The sequence below is a fragment of the Petromyzon marinus genome, chromosome 50 (assembly GCF_048934315.1).
Source record: "Petromyzon marinus isolate PM22_M1 ecotype Great Lakes invasive population chromosome 50, UKy_Petmar_22M1.pri1.0, whole genome shotgun sequence".
NCBI lineage: Eukaryota > Metazoa > Chordata > Hyperoartia > Petromyzontiformes > Petromyzontidae > Petromyzon > Petromyzon marinus.
The window spans coordinates 12,499,140-12,521,774 of record NC_133716.1 but is presented as its reverse complement, the minus strand read 5'-3'; the positions used below and the strand labels follow the sequence as shown (position 1 = coordinate 12,521,774).

At 47.0% G+C, this 22,635-nt stretch overlaps 1 protein-coding gene and 1 long non-coding RNA gene across 3 annotated transcripts; one reads left to right on the top strand and one right to left on the bottom strand.

Annotated features, from left to right (window-relative positions):
• Positions 1-2,907: 2,907 nt before the first annotated feature.
• On the bottom strand, positions 2,908-16,368 carry TMEM141 (transmembrane protein 141). 2 transcript variants are annotated; one of them, XM_032973327.2, is made up of 5 exons: positions 15,918-16,232; positions 10,629-10,695; positions 7,760-7,843; positions 3,896-4,003; positions 2,908-3,539 (listed from the first exon to the last, which is right to left on the bottom strand). In XM_032973327.2, the coding sequence occupies exons 1-5, from the start codon at positions 15,969-15,971 to the stop codon at positions 3,448-3,450; spliced, it is 405 nt and encodes a 134-aa protein (XP_032829218.1). In that variant the 5' UTR covers positions 15,972-16,232; the 3' UTR covers positions 2,908-3,447. The 2 variants fall into 2 exon arrangements, with proteins under 2 accessions (XP_032829218.1, XP_032829219.1); XM_032973328.2 differs by lacking the exon at positions 7,760-7,843 and having other exon boundaries at positions 15,918-16,368.
• On the top strand, positions 3,456-18,353 carry LOC116953272 (uncharacterized). The gene is made up of 2 exons (XR_004404569.2): positions 3,456-3,585; positions 16,849-18,353. It is a non-coding gene; the product is annotated as an uncharacterized LOC116953272 (long non-coding RNA).
• Positions 18,354-22,635: the final 4,282 nt, after the last annotated feature.

The following is a 22,635-nucleotide window of genomic DNA, read 5'->3' as shown; positions in this document are numbered from 1 at the left end:
TATACAGATCCATATATACCCATAGAGATACATAGGTGTATAGCACACCTAGATTTAAAGCTTTCGTGACTGCAAGTCATGTATGTAGACTTTACCGAAAAAAACAATGAGTAATTTTATGCAGTCACGAAAGCTGTAATACTTTATTATCACACTTCTACGGGGAAGTTACTGTTGTAATTATGTGTAAGATGTGCCCTTTTTTGAGCTGCCGTTTTGTATTTACAAGAGGTGGTCATTTTTTGAGCTGCCGTTTTGTATTTACAAGAGGTGGTCCTTTTTTGAGCTGCCGTTTTGTATTTACAAGAGGTGGTCATTTTTTTGAGCTGCCGTTTTGTATTTACAAGAGGTGGTCCTTTTTTGAGCTGCCGTTTTGTACGTGTAAGATGTGCGTTTTTGAGCTGCCGCTCTCGCTCTGGCCCCTCCCCCCCTCCAACCGTATTTCCTATTTAAGCTTCTGTTCATCCCTCCGACCCCCCCTCTCTCTCTGCCTCCCTGTCCGTCTTTCGTCCCTCCTTACCTCTTGGTGGACTTGTATATGTATTTCTACTGACCGTGTACCTCGTATTTTTCATTCTATCTACGCTGGTATGTGCAATCCAAAGGTTGAACACGAAATTTAACACTCCTCTGAAATTCGTGGTCCGCCAGGAAGTGTCTGTGTTGTTGGCCTGACTGGATGTGCTTGACAGGTATGAGTCTCTGAGCCTGTGCGTAGCGCCGCCGACTGGAGGTACCCCCCCCCACATCGATGCGGATTATTACCATACCAGATCAGTGCCTACCTTATGACAGACCAATTCAGACCTTATTGGTAACCCCTTGCCCTTATAAATCTCAAAGAGAATCCTACAAAGTCCCATCACAAGGCAAGACACAAAACATAGATTTGTTTTTCCCGTATTGAAACGGCTGTACACCATATGGACCTGAAAACTCTAATTTCCCTGTACAAGAATACGGGGTAAACCATATGGGCTGACAGATATGGTTGATGTGTAGGGTTTTTTTTGGCAAGAAAACACATAAATTCACTTTCAGTTTGCACGTCTCTGCGGATTTTTGTGGCAGAATGTTCGGCAAGGGGGGTAGCGAATTATTTCTTCTTTGTTCTGAACTTATGTCGTATGTCAGTAACATTTTCAACTGTATAGTGACTTATATGGAGTCAATATGGTGCTTAGCGCCAGCTACTGTCACAAGAGTGGAAATGTACGTCTTGAGTCTCTCTCTGGCACCAGAGTGGATATGGCATGGAAGTGGGCCCTAGGGGGCATAGTTCTGGTGAGGGTCGGAGAGAGAGCAAGTGATGACGTGATACTCTGTGTGAACCAAGAGGGCATGTGGCCGGGGCAGGGTAGCAAGGGGGTCGAAAAGGGGGCTTGAGGGACACGTGATATGGGCCAGAGCCGTCTTGTAGGATCTAGAAGGGGGCGTGGCCGAGAGCGGAGCCAGGCCACGCTCAGGAGCGTAAAGGGGCAGTCCCGAGAGGGTTCTGGGCTCTCTTTTGGAATGGAACCTGTTGATGCAACGTATCTTCGATCCTCAGTCCTCGGTCTTCGATGTTACGCTCAGCATCGTGGGTCAGGCAGTGTGTTACTGACTGACCCGGTTATGTAGTTACCCCGTTCTGGTCTAGTTAACCGTGTAGTTATCACCTAAACGTTTATGTAGTTAGCCCTGTTGGGTCGTTTAATAAACGTATTGCCTCCAACTCCAGTGTGTGCCTCCATATAACACACTACATGTGTAGTGACATCGCTGGATGTCACCATGCTGTGGGTGCAGTGACGGCCCTATAGGACACGGTGTGTGGGTGCCGACCAAAGGGGAAGGTCGTGTGAGGCCATGGCACTCTGGTTGACCCGGGAGGACACGTGACCGGTTAAGATGACAGAGGGGCCCCCAATAGGGGGCTAGGGGGGTCACGTGATTGGGACCCAGGTCCTTCCCAATGGTTCTGGAAGGTGGACGTGGCTAAGGGTGGAGCTGGCCACGGCACAGAGAATATAAGCCGAGTCCCGAGAGGGACCGGGATTGTTCATCCTGGGAAAATAACCCTTTGTCTACGATCTCCGTTCTACGAATCTTCCAGTACGTGGACCCTGGCAGATGCTGTTGGTCCCAGGTCCATAGTAACAGTTACGTGGTAACTAGTGTAGTTAGCCGGGTGGTCACCACCCAAAGTTATTATTCTGTTAAGGGGAAGTTACCCCATGTGTTGGAACTAAATAAATGCGCTGCCTCCGAAGTCTATGTCTGCGACTCAGTTGAACCCACTACATATGTATCGAATGTTCTCATAACCCCTTATCAGTTCCTACCTCATTATAGACCAATTCAGACCTTATTGGTCACCCCGTGCCCTTATAAATCTCAACGTTCATCCTACAAAGTCCCATCACAAGAGAGAAACACAAATAAACATACATTTTCTGCCCATATTAAAACGGCTGTATGCCGTATGTAGCTGAAAACTCAATTTCTCTGCACAAGAATACGGTATGTGTTACGACGGTATGGGCACATTTACTGTTCAATGCAGAGCAGCACAGTGGTGCTAAGTGCTGTCAAGTGCTGTCAATTTCAGGTATTTTTTCATGGTAAAATACATACATTGCCATGAAGGGGATGGTACACCACTCAAGAGTGTTACAGTGTTTAAATCATACCTTTGTTCGTCCCCAAACTTGAAACCAACACGCAAATAGCCGTGATTAAGCTATACTTGATGCAACAACGATGCAATTGGTTGGAATGATGGTAGCAAGCGATGTGCTGATGTGTATGTGGCGATTGCGTGGGTGTTTTCTCATCCATGGCGTTTCTACTCTTCTGTCTTCCCCTGTGTACAAACGCCCAACAATTCGGTGCAAAACCCATACTAGAGGAAGGAGCTCTGTAGACTTGTTTAGGTTTTTCCTGAGTTTTTATTTATTTTAAACTGGTGGTGCAGTCGTGCATCAACAAAAAAACTGGTGGTGCAGTAGTACAGCAATAAAAAAGACAATTTCCAACAACAAAAAACCTCATTACATACCTGTCAAAGTATATGGTTTACCCGTATTAATGTACAAGGAAATTGAGTTTTCAGGTCTATACGGCGTACAGCCGTTTCAATACGGGCAAAAAAAATGTCTTTCTCCCTTTTTATGGGACTTTGTAGGATGAACGTTGAGATTTATAAGGGCACGGAGTGACCAATAAGATCTGAATTGGTCTGTAATAAGGTAGCACTGATAAGGGGTTGACAGGTATGTCATTATTTTAGTTTTTATTTCAGGGTCTTTAAGCACGAACGTTTGAAGTTCCTTCCCGATGCTGCACGATATTAAATTCTCCGGGCGCGCCACTCGCAGCTTCGTTCCTGGTGACGAACTCTTCCTCTTCCCATGGCCGTCGCCATCCCCTCCACCCTCCCCAGCTGTGTCAGCACCCAGACACTTCCTACTCGAGGACGTCGCCGTACTTGGTGCGTCCGGTGGCCGTCTCATGTTCAGAACCCGCGGACGGGGACGCTCCCTCCGGCCGCCCCACGGCTGAGGGAGAAACATACCGAGGGGACGGAGGAAATGGCGCAAAACGGTGAATTACAAACGTTTCACGCTGTCGTTGCTGCTGCTGCATCCTTTTGGCAACATCTCATCGGTTCTCAACATTCCCCGTATCGCGCCTTACACCCCCTCCCCAAACCGAGGCCGCTCGTTCTATATACTGAGATAATCAAGATGCATGGGAAAAAACACAGGTTTCCAACAATACTACTAGTAGTACAAAATATCATTAACGGCATTGCGGAGAACCGCAATTTAATAAATAAGCAGACAATCCGGTACAGTCTCTGCAGCATGAACAAAAGCAGTGATTATAAATGTGCTATGATCATCGCCGTTACCATTTGTCAGATCTTGTGGCAGCTCTCCCTTCTCAAAGCGAATCCAGTTTTCTCCACACTTTCCCACCTCCCTGCGGGTGATGCTGTAACTGACGGCCGAGCTGACCACTGCACGAGGCACGGAAACATGACGGAGAGCGGTCATTGCCATGGCGCAGGGCTCGACCCCAAACCCATTGGACCCACTAGGGCTATTCAGGCAGTGTGGTGAGAGCATTTTAATCCCAGACCATGGTCCTTGGGCTTCCTTCTCAAACTACGCTTCCAAGCACATGCTTAGAGCCACGTGCTTAGTGCCACACTGGGCCACAGACTCAGAGCCACACAGAGCTGGGACCAATTCCAGAACCAGATGTGAGGTCAACGCACGACACGCATGTTCTGCCTCTGTATCACTCGCTCAATTCAACCTCCCAGCTGTTGTAGAGGTTCAAATTACCAAACAGACTTTTAACACGAGTCAAATCTACCCATGCATACACTTAACATTGTTTAAAATAAACTACTAGTTTTTAGGGCCTCAAATTACTGAAGTAAAAGAATTACACCGTTCAGCACAGGACTGAATGAACGCCCTCACCTTCACCTAAAACACAGCTTTATTATTCGGCGCTAGACAAACAGTATGCCTTTTTAGTTACATTTGATTTACTTTAGTTTCATATATATGTACCTCACATTTAATTTTCTTAGACTTCTCGGCCTCAGGAATGTAGGACAGCTGAATTGCTTGCTTTGTGCTCACCAGAACAAGCCTTCCCACAGTGCAATATGCCAGCAACATTTGATTTTACTTCCAATATATTAGTTTATTTAGTAGTAACACATGTTTATTATTCAAGGGTCTGTCTGTTACTCAATACTCCTTAGGTAACTATTCACATGCCAATTTAAAAGGTCATGACAATTTTTTGTATTCATTTAGGCACTGTGGTGCAAAGTGCAGTCTCCAACTATACTCCACACTCTGGCCTCTCTATGTACTATGAAGGAGGGCCAATGCCTGAAACGTCGCCTATTGTACCTTTCAAGACCACAATGATATTGACAAATGGGTTTTAGTTTTTTTGCAGTATCGAATAGCCCCGTGAAACAACCCCCCGTTTAAAGGTGCAGGCTTAAAAGGAAGGGCAATAATGAATGGAGGGGAGGTAGTATGAACAGCAATGGTGGACAGTGAGCGAGGGTATGCGCTGGAGTGAGAAAAGCGGCGGTGGGCGCTGGGCGTGGAGAGGGGCGGCCACGGGGATGGGCGCTGACGCAAGGACACGGGGACGGGCACCGACAAGAAGGGCGGTCGCAGGACGGGTGCTGTCATGAGAGGGGTGGCCACGGGGATGGGCGCTGCCACAAGAGGGATGGCCATGGGGACGGGCGCTGTCACATGACGGCATGCGGGACAGTGAAGCCGAGAGGCGGGGGGTGGAGGTTGGTACACTAGGTTAGTTAACAGTGCTAATTATAGACACTACAGTGAGGGAAAAAAGTATTTGATCCCCTGCTGATTTTGTACGTTTGTCCACTGACGAAGAAATGATCAGTCTAGAATTTTAATGGTAGGTTTATTTGAACAGTGAGAGACAGAATAACAACAATAAAAATTCAGAAAAACGCATGTCAAAAATGTTTTAAATTGATTTGCATTTTAATGAGGGAAAAAAGTATTTGACCCCTCTGCAAAACATGACTTAGTACTTGGTGGCAAAACCCTTATTGGCAATCACAGAGGTCAGACGTTTCTTGGAGTTGGCCACTAGGTTTGCACACATCTCAGGAGGGATTTGATCCCACTTCTCTTTGCAGATCTTCTACAAGTCATTAAGGTTTCGAGGCTGACGTTTGGCAACTCGAACCTTCAGCTCCCTCCACAGATTTTCTATGAGATTAAGGTATGGAGACTGGCTAGGCCACTCCAGGACCTTAATGTGCTTCTTCTTGAGCCACTCCTTTGTTGCCTTGGCCGTGTGTTTTGGGTCATTGTCATGCTGGAATACCCATCCACGACCCATTTTCAATGCCCTGGCTGAGGGAAGGAGGTTCTCACCCAAGATTTGACGGTACATGGCCCCGTCCATCGTCCCTTTGATGCGGTGAAGTTGTCCTGTCCCCTTAGCAGAAAAACACCCCCAAAGCATAATGTTTCCACCTCCATGTTTGACGGTGGGGATGGTGTTCTTGGGGTCATAGGCAGCATTCCTCCTCCTCCAAACACAGCGAGTTGAGTTGATGCCAAAGAGCTCCATTTTGGTCTCATCTGACCACAACACTTTCACCCAGTTGTCCTCTGAATCATTCAGATGTTCATTGGCAAACTTCAGACGGGCATGTATATGTGCTTTCTTGAGCAAGGGGACCTTGCGGGCGCTGCAGGATTTCAGTCCTTCACGGCGTAGTGTGTTACCAATTGTTTTATGGGTGACTATGGTCCCAGCTGCCTTGAGATCATTGACAAGATCCTCCCGTGTAGTTCTGGGCTGATTCCTCACCGTTCTCATGATCATTGCAACTCCACAAGGTGAGATTTTGCATGGAGCCCCAGGCCGAGGGAGATTGACAGTTCTTTTGTGTTTCTTCCATTTGCGAATAATCACACCAACTGTTGTTACCTTCTCACCAAGCTGCTTGGCAATGGTCTTGTAGCCCATTCCAGCCTTGTGTAGGTCTACAATCCTTTCCCTGACATCCTTGGAGAGCTCTTTGGTCTTGGCCATGGTGGAGAGTTTGGAATCTGATTTATTGATTGCTTCTGTGGACAGGTGTCTTTTATACAGGTAACAAGCTGAGATTAGGAGCACTCCCTTTAAGAGTGTGCTCCTAATCTCAGCTCATTACCTGTATAAAAGACACCTGGGAGCCAGATATCTTTCCGATTGAGAGGGGGTCAAATACTTATTTCCCTCATTAAAATGCAAATAAATTTATAACATTTTTGACATGCGTTTTTCTGGATTTTTTTGTTGTTATTCTGTCTCTCACTGTTTAAATAAACCTACCATTAAAATTATAGACTGATCATTTCTTTGTCAGTGGGCAAAGGTACAAAATCAGGAGTTTCCATTTCTGTGACCAGTCACAAGCTAATCACTCAGCTATTTCAATGCTAAATTCTCCTGTTTGATTCATACTAGGTGCCTCTGTGGATGTGTAGGCTTTCACTTTAACATAGCCATTTCTGTAACCAGTCACAAGCTAATCACTCAGCTATTTCAATGCTAAATTCTCCTGTTTGATTTGTACTAGGTGCCTCTGTGGATGTGTAGGCTTTGACTTTAACATAGCTATTTCTATGACCAGTCACAAGCTAATCACTCAGTTATTTCAATGCTAAATTATCCGGTTTGATTTGTACTAGGTGCCTCTGTGGATGTGTAGGCTTTGACTTTAACATAGCTATTTCTATGACCAGTCACAAGCTAATCACTCAGCTATTTCAATGCTAAATTCTCCTGTTTTTATATGTAAACCCCTTTGTCAAGGTGCCTCACTTCTCTAACCAGCTTAAAAGACGCTACGAATCTTAACAACGTTCATTGAAGCTCTGTCGTCCCGACAGGTCTGTTCCTTTCACCTGAAGAAGGCCACTTGTGTTGTGGCCAAAACGTCGTGAGAATTTTATTGTGTTATTTATTTTATTTTATTCTCATTCTACGTGACTTTACCGAAAGAACCAAAGAAGATGTCTAATGTGGTTATGGGGGTGAGAAGGTAAGGGCTGAAAAGGTGGAAAAAGGTGGAAAAATGTGAAGCACCCTACTCCGGTGCAGTTGTAGTTCCATCTTGTTACAATGCTGTGCTATAACATAGCCCGACGCATGGCCGTGCTGTGTGCTGTGATGAAGAATGCAGTGGCTGTGTGTCACATACACACGGAAGTTAAGATGTTCCACTGGAAGCCGTAGGGCAGGCGCTTTTTCAGCAGGCTCTGGAGAAAAAGCATCCCCGTGGTGCCTACACGTAACAATAATAATGCTTTCAGTTTAACACGTAGCAGGCTTTCACGACAAATATTATCCATAAGAGGTATTTTGGGTTATGTCGCGTAAATATAAATGTGTCGTTAAACCCGCAACCACCTGACACAGCCAATTAGTAAGGTTTGTCACGTAAACAAAACATGCCAATTCGTTACTAGTTCAGCACACCGGTGTGTTGAAGAGTAAACCCACAACATTTACAATTCAACTACGACGTTTTGATGGTAATTACAACCAGTCTCATCAGGCGACAGTCAGAGTTATGGTGAAATCCTCCAGTTTCGGTCTTAAATAATACTTACATTTTAGAGAGTGTCATTCATGCAAATAGCATCCCATAATGCTGTACATAAATTATATATCAGGACAAAATCTCATATACAGCCGCGACCAAGCAAATGAAAACCCTACTACTACCAAGCAAATTCTAAAATGAATAAACAAATGAATAAATGGCACCAAAAGAAACAAACAACAAAATAAGTTATCACAACAAAGAAATTAGACCATTAGGTCTACACATCCAAGACCACAATCCCAACTTCCTTCTGTAATGGGCACAAACCAAGCATGAACTAAGCAATGGATTTCCGCCACTTTTGTGTGCAAAATATCCTTGCGGTCAGCACTCTGGCCATAGCGTAAGTACGAGACAGTTGGGATTGTCAAACAATACCTGGTAACCGTTTTCAGAATCAGTTACCAATTCTGAAGGTCAGTAACTGGAAATTTAATCCAGCGGAATATTCGTAATGCGATGAATGACACGTGCGAATATACAAACGGTACAGCGGCAGGACTAGGGATAAATAATGTGGGTAAATAAAAGGTTAAATTGCAGCCATACAATAGCTTACGCCGCTGCTGCAAGGGCCTCCACTAGAGGGAGCTTGAGAGGGTACTTGGCCTACTCTTCCACACTGACGAGCCGTGTTGGAAAGCGGTGTGCGTACCAACACTTTACCCCACCACACGCGACCTGCCGATCAACTAAAAGTCCAGTTATGGTTATTGATGGAGACGGAGACATCTTTATATGTGCGGCAAACCGGTTACCGGTTTTGTAGCGTATTCTTTACGTGTTGCTGCTAATAAAACGTAACTTTCCACAATCCTACGTCGGGACTTTAAGCTTCCTGCAGTGGCCAATGGCTCGTGTGTGTGAAGGGAATTTCTGAAATGGACCGTATTATGTGCTCTTAAAGAGGCTCGAAATCGTTTTTTGAAAGAGTTCCTCACTTTATAAAAGTCGCGTGAGAAGGTGCAACACAAATCCCTGTAAAATATAAAATAATAATAGTGTTCTTTGGGTCTTTCGGTAAAGCCACGTAGATATAAAAAAATAACAATATCATGACGTTTCGATCGCAACACAAGCAATCGTCTTCAGGATATGACGTCAGCAAGTGATGACGATTGCTTGTGTTGCGATCAAAACGTCGATATATTGTTATTATTTTTATTATTTTTTCTATCTACGTGGCTTTACCGAAAGACCCAAAGAATATGAATTCCTGCAGTCACGAAAGCTTTAAGTCAGGAAATAATACAGTGGTCTCTCGGTTTACGATGCCATTGATTAACGATCTGTCTTCCATAGGGTCCCATTGTTTGTATTAACTCTACATTTTTGATTAACGATGTTTACAATATCACGCAAATGCCAATTTCGGCCAATCAGAGCACTCCTAAGTGGACTCAGTAGACCTAAGCCACCCATCTTCTTAGCCGAAGGTAAGCCATCTTTCTACGCTCTATTTATGCACCTTGTTATGCTTTATTTATTCATGATGTATCCATGTTTTCTATTTATTCTTATAACGTTTATTTATTAAAATTGCGTGTTTAAATATTATAAACCATGTTTTTAGGGTGAAAAAGGTCAACTTTTGATCGTCTTGGAAGAAATTAAGCCTTTAACATGTATTTCCGATATTCAATCAACAATAATTTCAATTAACGATGGTTTTCGTGGAACCAATTAATATTGTTAACTGATGGACCACTGTAATTCCTATTGAAACAATGTAGTTGAGTTGAGCATCCTTAATAAATCCATGGCATATCTGCCTTTTTCAAAGAATAAACCTCAAGCTAATTTAATCAGCTATGATTGATCAACTGCTGGGTGAGGGCCTCCCCAACCCATGACCATCTGTTATGGTCCTGCGATGTAACGATCCTTCTGGCACCTGAACAAGAGCGAATTTCATCACTCCATCTCCACGTTGAACATCCTGTCGGGTGTGTTCTCTCACTCGGCTGGCATTGAACCATCACGCGTCAACCACCGGCCATGCCTTCTCGAGCGTGTCCTGCCCAAGCACACTTATGTACAGCATTAGTTAAAATGACATCTCTCATTTGTGTTTGTTCTACGATCCGTGTGCTACTCTTTCTGTCTCTCAGTGGCCTACCCAATCTAACTTATTATTCTTCACAAATTCTTTGGTGCACAAAGCACAAATAAAAAAAAACTCAACACGTTCATCAATAACACTGTGGCTTTCAAATAATATATAGCAGGTCAAGTTTTGGGGCATTGGCCCTGGCTTTATTTCCTGAAGAGCCAAACACATATTAGGTGAGTCAGGCCAATTGTTCCCCATCCCTTTCTCGAGAAGCATAGACATTCTATAATGTAATTGCCACTATATAAAATATCTGTACTGGAAGTGTCCCAAAACGACTGTGTAAATTAGCTCCAGGTAAAGAGATGGGCCACATGGCGAACCCATTGTTGAGACGTGGGGCCTTACCCAGCACAAGCACCGCGGTCCCTTTCATCAGTGCGAACGAGGTGCAGGCAGAGTATGACTGCAGACCCTGGGTCCAATAACAATGATAACAAAAGTGATGACAAGGTTAAGAACTGCATTGTAGTCGTATAAATGTACGTGCGTATGTTGAACTTCTTTTGCGCCGTACGTAGCCAACCGTGCTAATAAGAGACGCGGGAAATAACAACACCGTGCTTGCACGCTGGAGGACGTGGCTGATAAGTGCTATAGATTTGATAAGGCGCTGGGTGGAACATGGTGCATCCTGGATGGGGGGGGGGGGCTGATAGCCGAGGCAGACTTGGGAGTCTGGAGACTGAAGGAAAAACGAGGCCACATGATGGGAGACGGTTAGGGTAGGTCTTGGAGATCGTGTGTCTACTGTCCAATAGGACAATGCTGGTTTTGATGAGTTATGACACATTAAACATGTATGGCCTCAAAAAAGTTTATCCGAAGACAATCACAACCAACTATCTTGAAGCTTGTTTAGGAGATTCATCCTACGACCAATAACGCTTTTTCGTCTAGATTACAAGAGGCTCTGCATTGGGATATTTGGCCAATTCCATCGTAAGGAGCATTATGTGTGGATGAAACTGAAAACCCTGGAGAAAATCCACCAGGTATATGAGGGGATAAGACTAAAATCTTCTCACAGACCAGTTCATGAACCCACTTTCTGTACTGGCAGCTTCTGGCCACCTCGCAGCTCAGTGACTTCACACATCTGTGCGATCCACCAACCTTTGCCTCCAAAGCGTTGGATCACACGACGCCCGGCTCAATGGCTAAACTAATTCCTGCCAAGGGAAGGTAAAATTTCCATAATTTAGGGCTATCAATAACGATCCCCTCCGATTGCTCGTTTTAAGATACTTAACATACTTTTAATAGTTCTTACTACCTCTCATTCTACATTTGAACTCAGTGCATTTATTCTCATGTTCACAGCATTATGCAGTAGCTGTGTAGGTATGTATGTTGAACTTATTTCGCACCGTACGTAGCCAACCGTGCTAATCGGAGGTGCGGGCTCTCTCCCCTTCTGCGATCCAGTTCCCTCAAGCAAAGGAGCAAATGCATAAGTGAACAACGCGGCTCCTTTGCCAAACCAACACAATTTATTTGAATATTTGTTCACACATCCCATTGGCCTCACGATCATTTGGGAGTGGACAAATAAATGAGCATAGGTTCAATTGAAGCAAACTCTGGACCGGTTTCAACATGCATTGTCTCATCAGCAGAGTCAGGCTTGCTTGAACCAGTAGTGTCTTGCTTGGGTTAATAAAGCACACTCACACTCTGCGTAGTTCTGCTGTAGAGCAGAGAGACATTCTCAGCATGAGTCATCACTTCCCACACGTGCTATGCTTTGTTGATGTTGGACCGCTTTAACCCAGGGATTGGTGGATAATCCGGGGATGGGAGCCCTGAGCTGCCAGTTCTAGTTTTAAAACAGTTGCTGAGCATAGGCCCAAAACATAAATTAGCCACCAACAAACGGCAGGATCAAGGTTTAAATTTTATTACGCGTTCAGGTGGCTTTTTTTTATTGAAAAACATAACAGCTTGGGAAACGAGATGGCAGGGAATTCCAGAGTGGAGCCGTACAAGTGGAGAAGCAGGAAGAGAAATCTGGGCGAGTGGAAGTCGGGGTGAGTGGAAGTGGGGGTGAGTGGAAGTGGGGGTGATTGGAAGTGGGGGGAGTGCAAGTGGGGGTGAGTGCAAGTGGGGGGAGTGCAAGTGGGGGTGAGTGCAAGTGGGGGGAGTGCAAGTGGGGGTGAGTAGAAGTGGGGGGAGTGCAAGTGGGGGTGAGTGGAAGTGCGGGTGAGTGGGAGTGAGGGTGAGTGGGAGTGAGGGTGAGTGGGAGTGAGGGTGAGTGGGAGTGAGTGGAAATGGGGGTGAGTGAGTGAGTGAGTGGAAGTGAGGGTGAGTGAGTGAGTGAAAGTGAGGGTGAGTGAGTGAGTGGAAGTGAGGGTGAGTGAGTGGAAGTGAGGGTGAGTGAGTGAGTGGAAGTGAGGGTGAGTGAGTGAGTGGAAGTGAGGGTGAGTGAGTGGACGTGAGAGTGAGTGAGTGTTAGTGCGGGTGAGTGAGTGAGTGGAAGTGCGGGTGAGTGAGTGAGTGTTAGTGCGGGTGAGTGAGTTGAAGTGAGGATGAGTGAGTGTTAGTGCGGGTGAGTGAGTGGAAGTGCGGGTGAGTAAGTGAGTGAGTGGAAGTGAGGGTGAGTGAGTGTTAGTGCGGGTGAGTGAGTGGAAGTGAGGATGAGTAAGTGAGTGGAAGTGCGGGTGAGTGAGTGAGTGGAAGTGATGGTGAGTGAGTGAGTGAGTGGAAGTGAGGGTGAGTGAGTGGAAGTGAGGGTGAGTAAGTGGAAGTGCAGGTGAGTGAGTGAGTGGAAGTGCGGGTGAGTGAGTGGAAGTGAGCGTGAGTGAGTGTTAGTGCTTTTTTTATTGAAAAACATAACAGCTTGGGAAACGAGATGGCAGGGAATTCCAGAGTGGAGCCGTACAAGTGGAAAAGCAGGAAGAGAAATCTGGGCGAGTGGAAGTCGGTGAGTGGAAGTCGGGGTGAGTGGAAGTGGGGGTGATTGGAAGTGGGGGGAGTGCAAGTGGGGGTGAGTGCAAGTGGGGGGAGTGCAAGTGGGGGTGAGTGCAAGTGGGGGTGAGTGCAAGTGGGGGTGAGTGGAAGTGGGGGGAGTGGAAGTGGGGGGAGTGCAAGTGGGGGGAGTGCAAGTGGGGGTGAGTAGAAGTGGGGGGAGTGCAAGTGGGGGTGAGTGAAAGTGCGAGTGAGTGGGAGTGAGGGTGAGTGGGAGTGAGGGTGAGTGGGAGTGGGGGTGAGTGGAAGTGGGGGTGAGTGAGTGGAAGTGAGGGTGAGTGAGTGAGTGGAAGTGAGGGTGAGTGAGTGAGTGTTAGTGCGGGTGAGTGAGTGGAAGTGAGGGTGAGTGAGTGGAAGTGCGGGTGAGTGAGTGAGTGAGTGGAAGTGCGGGTGAGTGAGTGAGTGAGTGGAAGTGCGGGTGAGTGAGTGAGTGAGTGGAAGTGAGGGTGAGTGAGTGAGTGGAAGTGAGGGTGAGTGAGTGGAAGTGAGGGTGAGTGAGTGAGTGAGTGGACGTGAGGGTGAGTGAGTGGAAGTGCGGGTGAGTGAGTGAGTGAGTGGAAGTGCGGGTGAGTGAGTGGAAGTGAGGGTGAGTGAGTGAGTGGACGTGAGAGTGAGTGAGTGTTAGTGCGGGTGAGTGAGTGTTAGTGCGGGTGAGTGAGTGGAAGTTAGGATGAGTGAGTGAGTGTTAGTGCGGGTGAGTGAGTGGAAGTGCGGGTGAGTGGAAGTGAGGGTGAGTGAGTGTTAGTGCGGGTGAGTGAGTGGAAGTGAGGATGAGTAAGTGAGTAGAAGTGCGGGTGAGTGAGTGAGTGGAAGTGAGGGTGAGTGAGTGAGTGGAAGTGAGGGTGAGTGAGTGGAAGTGAGGGTGAGTAAGTGGAAGTGCAGGTGAGTGAGTGAGTGTTAGTGCGGGTGAGTGAGTGGAAGTGAGGGTGAGTGAGTGGAAGTGTGGGTGAGTGATTGTAAGTGCGGGTGAGTGAGTGAGTGTTAGTGCGGGTGAGTGAGTGGAAGTGCGGGTGAGTGAGTGAGTGAGTGGAAGTGAGGGTGAGTGAGTGAGTGTTAGTGCGGGTGAGTGAGTGGAAGTGAGGATGAGTGAGTGAGTGGAAGTGCGGGTGAATGAGTGGAAGTGAGGATGAGTGAGTGAGTGGAAGTGAGCGTGAGTGAGTGGAAGTGAGGGTGAGTGAGTGAGTGAATGGAAGTGCGGGTGAGTGAGTGTTAGTGCGGGTGAGTGAGTGGAAGTGAGGGTGAGTGAGTGAGTGGAAGTGCGGGTGACTGAGTGTTAGTGCGGGTGAGTGAGTGGAAGTGAGGGTGAGCGAGTGAGTGAGTGGAAGTGCGGGTGAGTGAGTGAGTGGAAGTGAGGGTGAGTGAGTGGAAGTGAATGTGAGTGAGTGAGTGGAAGTGAGGGTGAGTGAGTGAATGGAAGTGAGGGTGAGTGAGTGAATGGAAGTGCGGGTGAGTGAGTGTTAGTGCGGGTGAGTGAGTGGAAGTGAGGGTGAGCGAGTGAGTGAGTGGAAGTGCGGGTGAGTGAGTGAGTGAGTGGAAGTGAGGGTGAGTGAGTGGAAGTGAAGGTGAGTGAGTGAGTGGAAGTGAGGGTGAGTGAGTGGAAGTGAGGGTGAGTGAGTGGAAGTGAGGGTGAGTGAGTGAGTGAGTGGAAGTGAGGGTGAGTGAGTGGAAGTGAGGGTGAGTGAGTGGAAGTGAGGGTGAGTGAGTGAGTGTTAGTGCGGGTGAGTGAGTGTTAGTGCGGGTGAGTGAGTGGAGGTGAGGATGAGTGAGTGGAAGTGCGGGTGAGTAAGTGAGTGAGTGGAAGTGAGGGTGAGTGAGTGTTAGTGCGGGTGAGTGAGTGGAAGTGAGGGTGAGTGGGTGGAAGTGAGGGTGAGTGAGTGTTAGTGCGGGTGAGTGAGTGGAAGTGAGCGTGAGTGAGTGTTAGTGCGGGTGAGTGAGTGTTAGTGCGGGTGAGTGAGTGTTAGTGCCGGTGAGTGAGTGGAAGTGCCGGTGAGTGAGTGGAAGTGAGCGTGAGTGAGTGTTAGTGCGGATGAGTGAGTGGAAGTGAGGGTGAGTGAGTGGAAGTGCGGGTGAGTGAGTGGAAGTGAGCGTGAGTGAGTGTTAGTGCCGGTGAGTGAGTGGAAGTGCCGGTGAGTGAGTGGAAGTGAGTGAGTGAGTGGAAGTGCCGGTGAGTGAGTGGAAGTGAGGTGAGGTGAGTGAGTGGAAGTGCCGGTGAGCGAGTGTTAGTGAGGGTGAGTGAGTGAGTGGAAGTGAGGTGAGTGAGTGAGTGGAAGTGCCGGTGAGTGAGTGTTAGTGAGGGTGAGTGAGTGGAAGTGCCGGTGAGTGAGTGTTAGTGAGGGTGAGTGAGTGGAAGTGAGGTGAGTGAGTGTTAGTGCGGGTGAGTGGAAATGTGAGCAGTTAGCGCGCTGCGCTACGAACTCGGGGTGATCACTGCTCGTGTGTACGACTGTAAACGAACGCCAGAGGCTCACGGAGAACCAACAACGCAGCGAATAACCAACGAACGGTCCTAGCAGTGGTATTAATTGTTATTATTACTACGAAACAACAAATACTACGACCGCGGCAGTGGGCGGGAAGTCGCTATATCCATGCACCTCCCTGAGCCGTTCGCAGCCCTGCAGGCAGGGGTATAGGGACTTCCCGCCCGGCGCGCATCAGTTTGGCCCTTACCGGGTGCCTTTCTGCGACGGAGTCGTCCACTCGAGCCAGTCCGATGTTCACCATCGCTCAGTGACGACGGTAGCCAGTGAAGTTGTCACCTGCGCCGCCACGAGTACTGTCAGTACTGCTGGTGCTGTTGTCGGTACTGCCCTGGGGGAGTGTGAGACGCGCACACAGCTTCAACCGCTCGCTCGGCCGCTGCCGGTAGCCGTGACGGGAGGGAAGGAGGCACGTGGGAGGCGCGGAGACGATGCCAACACAGAGGAGTTTCCGCCAAACTTCGGAGGCAGAGTTCAGAGAAAGCAAATACCAAATGTTGTATTTAAAGTCGAGGAGGAATCCGATTATATACGCAGCTCTATGTCGCAAGATGTCCAGTAGGGGCACGGGGTCAGGAAGTTACAACAAAAAAAACAATTGTGTATGGCAATCCTGAACCTGTACGTTCAGGAGCTAAATGTAAATGTTCGAGGTCTGCTCGCCACGAAAAGGCTCCGGGAAGAGAGTTCGTAGAGTTTTGTTGTTCCTCCATCGAATGAGCGCAGACTACAGTGGACTTACAATATTTGGGCGCCACAGTGGCTAGGAGATGTTAACTACCTCGCTCGGTATACTGCAGGTCGTGAGTTCGATCTCGACCCTGACACTTGCTGTATATTTGGAGTTTGCGTGTCTCTCTCCCCGTGGTCGCGTGGATTTGTTTCCTTCCACGTTTAAAATCAACGTGCGTTTGGAGTACATTTCCACATTATGAGCCACTTCGTTAAGCTATCAAATGTGATGGCCAGGTCGCTTCTGAAAATAACTATATAGCTCAGTGGGCCTTACCTGGTAAAAGAAAAATAGTTTAGTTTAAACTCTGACATTTCCCTGACAGTACAAGAGAGTGATAAACCTCGTAGCTCTCATTTACCCAGAGCTTTCATTCTGATCTATGCAGGACCCCATACCTCGATCTGTGCGACATCTCCCTCACTCCAGCTATCGCGGAGGCCATCATCCACCGCCAACATGACACCTCGTCTCAATGACTGCAAACGCCATCCTCGACAGCCGCCTCTCCGGAGAGATGCAGACTGCAAAGGAGTTTAAACGTTTTAGTTTTACATTACCAACAACAACCTCCTACCCATCAATAAAGACCTCGACAGTATCTCCTCGCTGCCAACGCATGCCCCGGATCCCCCATCCTGCGGTTTGTCCCGTCACCGTCATTGACTCTCAGCCAGATCCGGAAGAACACTGGCGAACAGAGGCGAATTTCCAGAATAAACACCTCATTCAAGACCTATAAACATTCATCACACCTCCTGGCTTTGACTTTACTTCTCTAAGAACATTGTCTATAACCATCGACTGCATCGGAACATCCACAGGTGGATGCGCACATTGCCTTCATGATTGGAAAATTAAAAACAAGCCACAGTGTGCCATTGTGGCCATGCAATCTGTTGTTGAATATGTGGGTTATGAAATTTTGATGAAAATAATGAAAATTAAATGAAATTTGAAATTTGCATAATTTGTCCGAAATTATGTTAATTTGTGTAATTGTGCATATAAATTATGCTAATTCGAGATATAATCGTATGAATTTATGCGAGTGGGCGTGGTTATGATAATGCAGCTCGTTATGATAATCGGGCCCAGCCTCGGTGACGAAGGTTGGTTATCAATTGGAGCAATTCAATTAATCGTATGCGGTTATGCAGGTGTTGTGAGCATGAATAAGGGAGTCAACTCGGCTCCGTTGTTTAACTCCGTATTATCAATAAGGATACGATTATTCCCGCTTTAACATTTATTGATTATGTGTGTTAGTGTGCTTATGATAGGTCCACCAAGGTTCAGATCTCAATCGCAGAACAATTCTTATGCGGAATTTCATAACGAATCACACACAACTCTTCTGCTTTAATCAATTTAATTTTCTAGCTAAACTTTAATTTTTGGATAATATGGGAACTCTCAATCTCGGAATTCAACACAGCATTAACACGGTAACTATCACGATTGCGTTGTTTCACTTCAATAACGGCACCTGTGGTTAATTCCCGACGCGTAACGCAATTAATCGGTTGTTGAGAGAGGGATTAAAACATGCAGAACTATTCTACCAAAACCTCTACTCTATCATATGCAAATTTGTATACTTGAATTGTTACACAACACGGCACTCGGTCATTGATCATACGCGACCCTTAATGCAAATTCTTGTCACGTTGTTAACCAGTAGGACGATTGATTATTATGCAACGCTGTTCATATGAAAAGACACTCAAACCATTATTATTCCTAAAGGCACAAATATGCGTTCATTGATTCGTCATGTTCATTCATGGATACATCAGCAAGATTATGCAATTAAAAACGAACGACTCAATTACTCCCAAGTGACTGTATTCACGTAACTCGATGGCAACAACGTTTTCCTTTATCAGCTAATAGTTGACGCACTTATCATGAGTCTTCTTGTATGTGTTAATGCGTGAGCGTTGTTGATCTCCTGGCGTTAATTCTTTGCGTAAAACAGACACCAAGGTTGGACATCCCTTGTATCAAAAATGTGTTTGTTCCCGGCAGAGCGGTGGGGGGGTGTGAGGGTGAGAGTGTGAGAGAGGGGGGGGGGGCATACGAACGCGGCTGCCACAGTTTCTGTCCACAGCTGGCTGGAAGAGTCGACACGACGCTCGCCGTCGTCGCGCGATGATGGGTGTTGAGTGCGGGCACGCTGCCCTCTCCTGGTGCTGCTCGAACGCTCTCGGCGCGCGGTGGCGCGAACAGTGGCGCGCCATGGTGGCGCCACTGCTGGCGCTGGTGGCGCGCTCTGAAGTGGCGCGCAGTGGTGGCGCTGGTGGCCCGAACAGTGGCGCGCGCTGGCGCTGACACTCTTGCTGGTCAGGCTCTTTCCGTTGCTGGATGAGCCAAGTCGCATGCGCTCTCTCTGTGGAGATGCTGACACTTTGTTGGCAGCTGGCCAAGCTTTTCCGCTGCTGGATGGCTGCTGCACGCTCTTTCTGTTGAGATGCCCGAGCGCTCTCAGCTGATTCGTTGGCAGCAGCAGGCTTTCTTCACTGCTGTAGTAGCTGAGTCGGCACAACGCTTGGCCGCTGGTTCGTTGACTCTTTTGTTTGTTTGCGCTGGACGCTCTGCTTTTCCGCTGCTGGATGAGCCAAGTCGCACGCGCTCTCTCTGTAGAGATGCTCGAGCGCTCTCAGCGCTGATTCGCTGACAGCCGGCTGCACTGCTGGATGATTGCTGCACGCTCTTGCTTGGCGGCGCTGGCCACGCTTTTCTGAAAGCTGGCCCTTGATGTAGGAATAAAGTTTCGAGTGATACTTCGTTCCTTGCCCTGAACTCACTTTCATTGATACATCACGACTCAGCGATCCTCGCTACTCAGCGAGGCTCGCGCTCCTTGGAGCCAGCCGTTCGCTGCGACTGCTCGTGTCTTGTCGAACTTCCGGAACTCTTGATCTGTTTTGACTGAACTTTTGAAATGATGGTTGGACCGTTATATTAAAAAAAATTATCCGCTCTGCGCAGTGAAAGGGTGGGGGGGGGCGTGGCCTGTGTGTGTGTGTGTACGTGCGTGTGTGTGGCATTCCACAAGCCATCTGCGTTATACGATCCTGGGGGGCGGAGGGGGCGACCCTCTTTGTAACAAGCCATTCCTCACTAGGGTGTTAAAAAATTTTCTCGTGCTGCGGGGAGAGACAAAGGCGGCCGGGATCTCTTTCTCTCTCTGTCCAACCCTTGAGTGAGAGAAAACAGATACCCTTTTTCACCGTCCTTCCGTGGCAGTCTGGAGATTTCGCAGATAACCTCTCTGCCCTCTCTTGGAGTTTATTATTCTATACATTTATGGCCTTTTTACGATTTCCATCTGTGTTTGCGTGTTTTTGGGTTTGTGTGTTTTATGCATTATATGCTATATATAACGGCAAATATTATTGTTTATCTCAATTTTGGAAAAGGCATATATCCAACACATCCAAACTATTGACCATAATAAACCACTATTGTCTGCGCTTCTTGAATAGCGGAATAGAAAAATAGCATGAACTCTCTCATTAAAGTCCTCTTGGCGTTTATCTCCTGAACATTTTGCTGCTGCTATCATAGGCCTGTGTGTCTCGAGAGACAATTGTTTTGCACTTTACGAGGTCAGCTGTAGGGTTTGCAGCACCTAGAATGACTTAGTAGGCCAATCGTTGAGTGGCAATCCTTGCCACAGCAATTGCAAGTGAATGCGGTGGCAGCTCCAGAGATTTTTGATTTAAAGCTTTCGTGACTGCAGTGATTCATATTATTGGTTCTTTCGGTAAAATCACGTAGAAGGGAAACAATAGAATAATAAAAATATAAAACAATAAAATTCTCACAACTTTTCGACTGCAACACAAGCAATCATCATCAGGTGTGAAAACCACAGCAAGAAAATTTGAAAAAAGTGGCGTTTTTTTAATAGCACCACGGAGAGCGATTTGGCAGTAATTCAGATGGACGAGCCCATCTATGTTCGGAAAAGAGGAGGGGGGAGACGAAAAGAATGGATGCGGTCTGAAAGCCACCGTAAGCGTGAACAATCAATTAAGACCCGAAATGGTTTATCAAATCCTTCCAATGATTGCTAATCCAGAATCCATCTTCTCGGTTGAAATTGCCTCTGTGTTTGTATATGTGGATAGTCTCAAATTTCTTCATGAAAATGTTGGCTACAACCGGAGATAGGGGGGAGCCCATTGGGATGCCCTCAGTTTGTTTGTAGAAAGTTCCATTCCAAGTGAAGTATGTATTGGTTAAGCAGTGTCTCACCAGGGGGGGGGGCGTGTACCTCAGTGTTTAGTCCTTGATCAACCAAGTCTTCAATGATTGCGATGGTGTCAGGTACAGGAACTTAGGTGAATAAGGAAACTACATCAAAACTGACAAGCAGGTCGTCTGGGGACAGGGAAATACCCTTGATTGTCGATACCAGGTGAGTAGAATTTTGTACTGTTCCTGGTCGGAGATGCCCAATGCATCTCCGACCAGGAACACATTGCCAGTGAACTCAAGCACGTACACCATGCTCTTAAGGCTCTGACTACACAATCCGCAAAGCTATCACTCCAACTTTAAAGAAGGACCCTCTTGAGGAGCCATTCAAAACCATCACTTTACCCTACATTGCGAGGATCACAAAAAAGATCTCCAAAATCTTGAATAAACGCAAGATCCAGGTCCGATTCAACACATTGCATAAAATCCGTGATCTGGTTCCGTCTGTAAAAGATGTGATTCCGGACATACAGTACCCTGGCATCTACAAACTAAGTTGCGTCTTTGGTAATAGTTACATTGGATAAACCAAACGCCATGTCTCGGACCGCATTCGTGAACACAAAGCAGACCTAAAACACGGTAGGACCAACACCTCGGCCGTGGCAGATCACTGTTATAATTCAGTAGGCTCACATGACATTGACTTCTCGAAGACAGAGGTTCTCTGCAAGCCATCTGGCTACCATGAGTGATTCGTTCATGAGGCTATCCACATATACAATCACAGAGACAATTTCAACAGAGAAGATGGATTCTGGATTAGCAATCATTGGAAGGATTTGATAAACCATTTCGGGTCTAAATTGATTGTTTACGCTTACGGTGGCTTTCAGACCGCATCCATTCTTTTCGTCTCCCCCCTCCTCTTTTCCGAACATAGATGGACTCGTCCATCTGAATTACTGCCAAATCGCTCTCCGTGGTGCTAACGTTAAAAAAAACGCCACTTTTTTCAAAATTTCTTGCTGTAGTTTTCACATCTGATGATGATTGCTTGTGTTGCAGTCGATACGTCGTTAGAATTTTATTGTTTTATATTTTTATTATTGTATTGTTTCCCTTCTACATGAATTTACCGAAAGAACCAAGAATATAAGCTCCAGAGATATTTAATGCTTCTTCTTTACGTCGCTCCCTCTTGGTCTGCCAAGCAGTGTGTATTTTCTCCTCGCCTCTCATGAGGCCTGTTTTCACAGCCTGTTGCCAGCTGAGCCGTTCCCCGGCAGTTTTCTCCCAGTCATTTGGGTTGATGTCGCAGTTCTTCATGTCCCGTTTACAAACATCTTTTGAAGCGCAGGACTGGGCAACCAGTGGCCCGTATGCCTGATGCCAGCTCACCGTACAATACATCCTTGGGTATTCTGCCATCCTGCATGCGGCACACGTGTCCAAGCCATCTCAGGCGCCTATGACTGAGTAGAGAGTACATGCTGGGAATGTTGGCCAAGTTGAGGACTGAGGTGTTGGGAATGTGATCTTGCCATCTGATACCGAGGATGCACCTGAGACATCGGAGGGGGAATGTGTTTAGCTGATGTTCTTGATGGGCGTATGTTGCCCAGGACTCAGACCCATAGAGGAGGGTGCTATGGACGCAGGCCCGGTGCACCTGTACTTTGGTGTTGAGCGTTAGGGATTTGTTCCCCCACACTCTTTTGGTCAACTTGAACATAGCTGTAGACGCCTTCCCAATGCGCTTGTCAATCTCTGTGACAAGGGACAAATTGCAGGTGATGGTGGAACTCAAGTAAGTGAAATCCTGAATGGCTTCCAGGGTGTAGCTGCCAATGTTTATGGAAGGGGTGTCTCGGACATCCTGGCCTATGACATTGGTCTTTTTCAGACTGATTGTCAGGCCAAAGTTGTTGCAGGCATTGGCAAGGTGGTCGATGAATGTCTG

What these genes read in the sequence shown, in the direction of transcription:
- TMEM141 (XM_032973327.2), bottom strand. Translation starts at nt 15,971, where the DNA reads ATGGTGAACATCGGACTGGCTCGAGTGGACGACTCCGTCGCAGAAAGG. An exon ending in GACCGCGGTGCTTGTGCTGG is followed by an intron (nt 7,844 to 10,628) that starts GTAAGGCCCCAC and finishes TGTTACGTGTAG; the next exon opens with GCACCACGGGGATGCTTTTT. An exon ending in GAACATCTTAACTTCCGTGT is followed by an intron (nt 4,004 to 7,759) that starts GTATGTGACACA and finishes TGCCTCGTGCAG; the next exon opens with TGGTCAGCTCGGCCGTCAGT.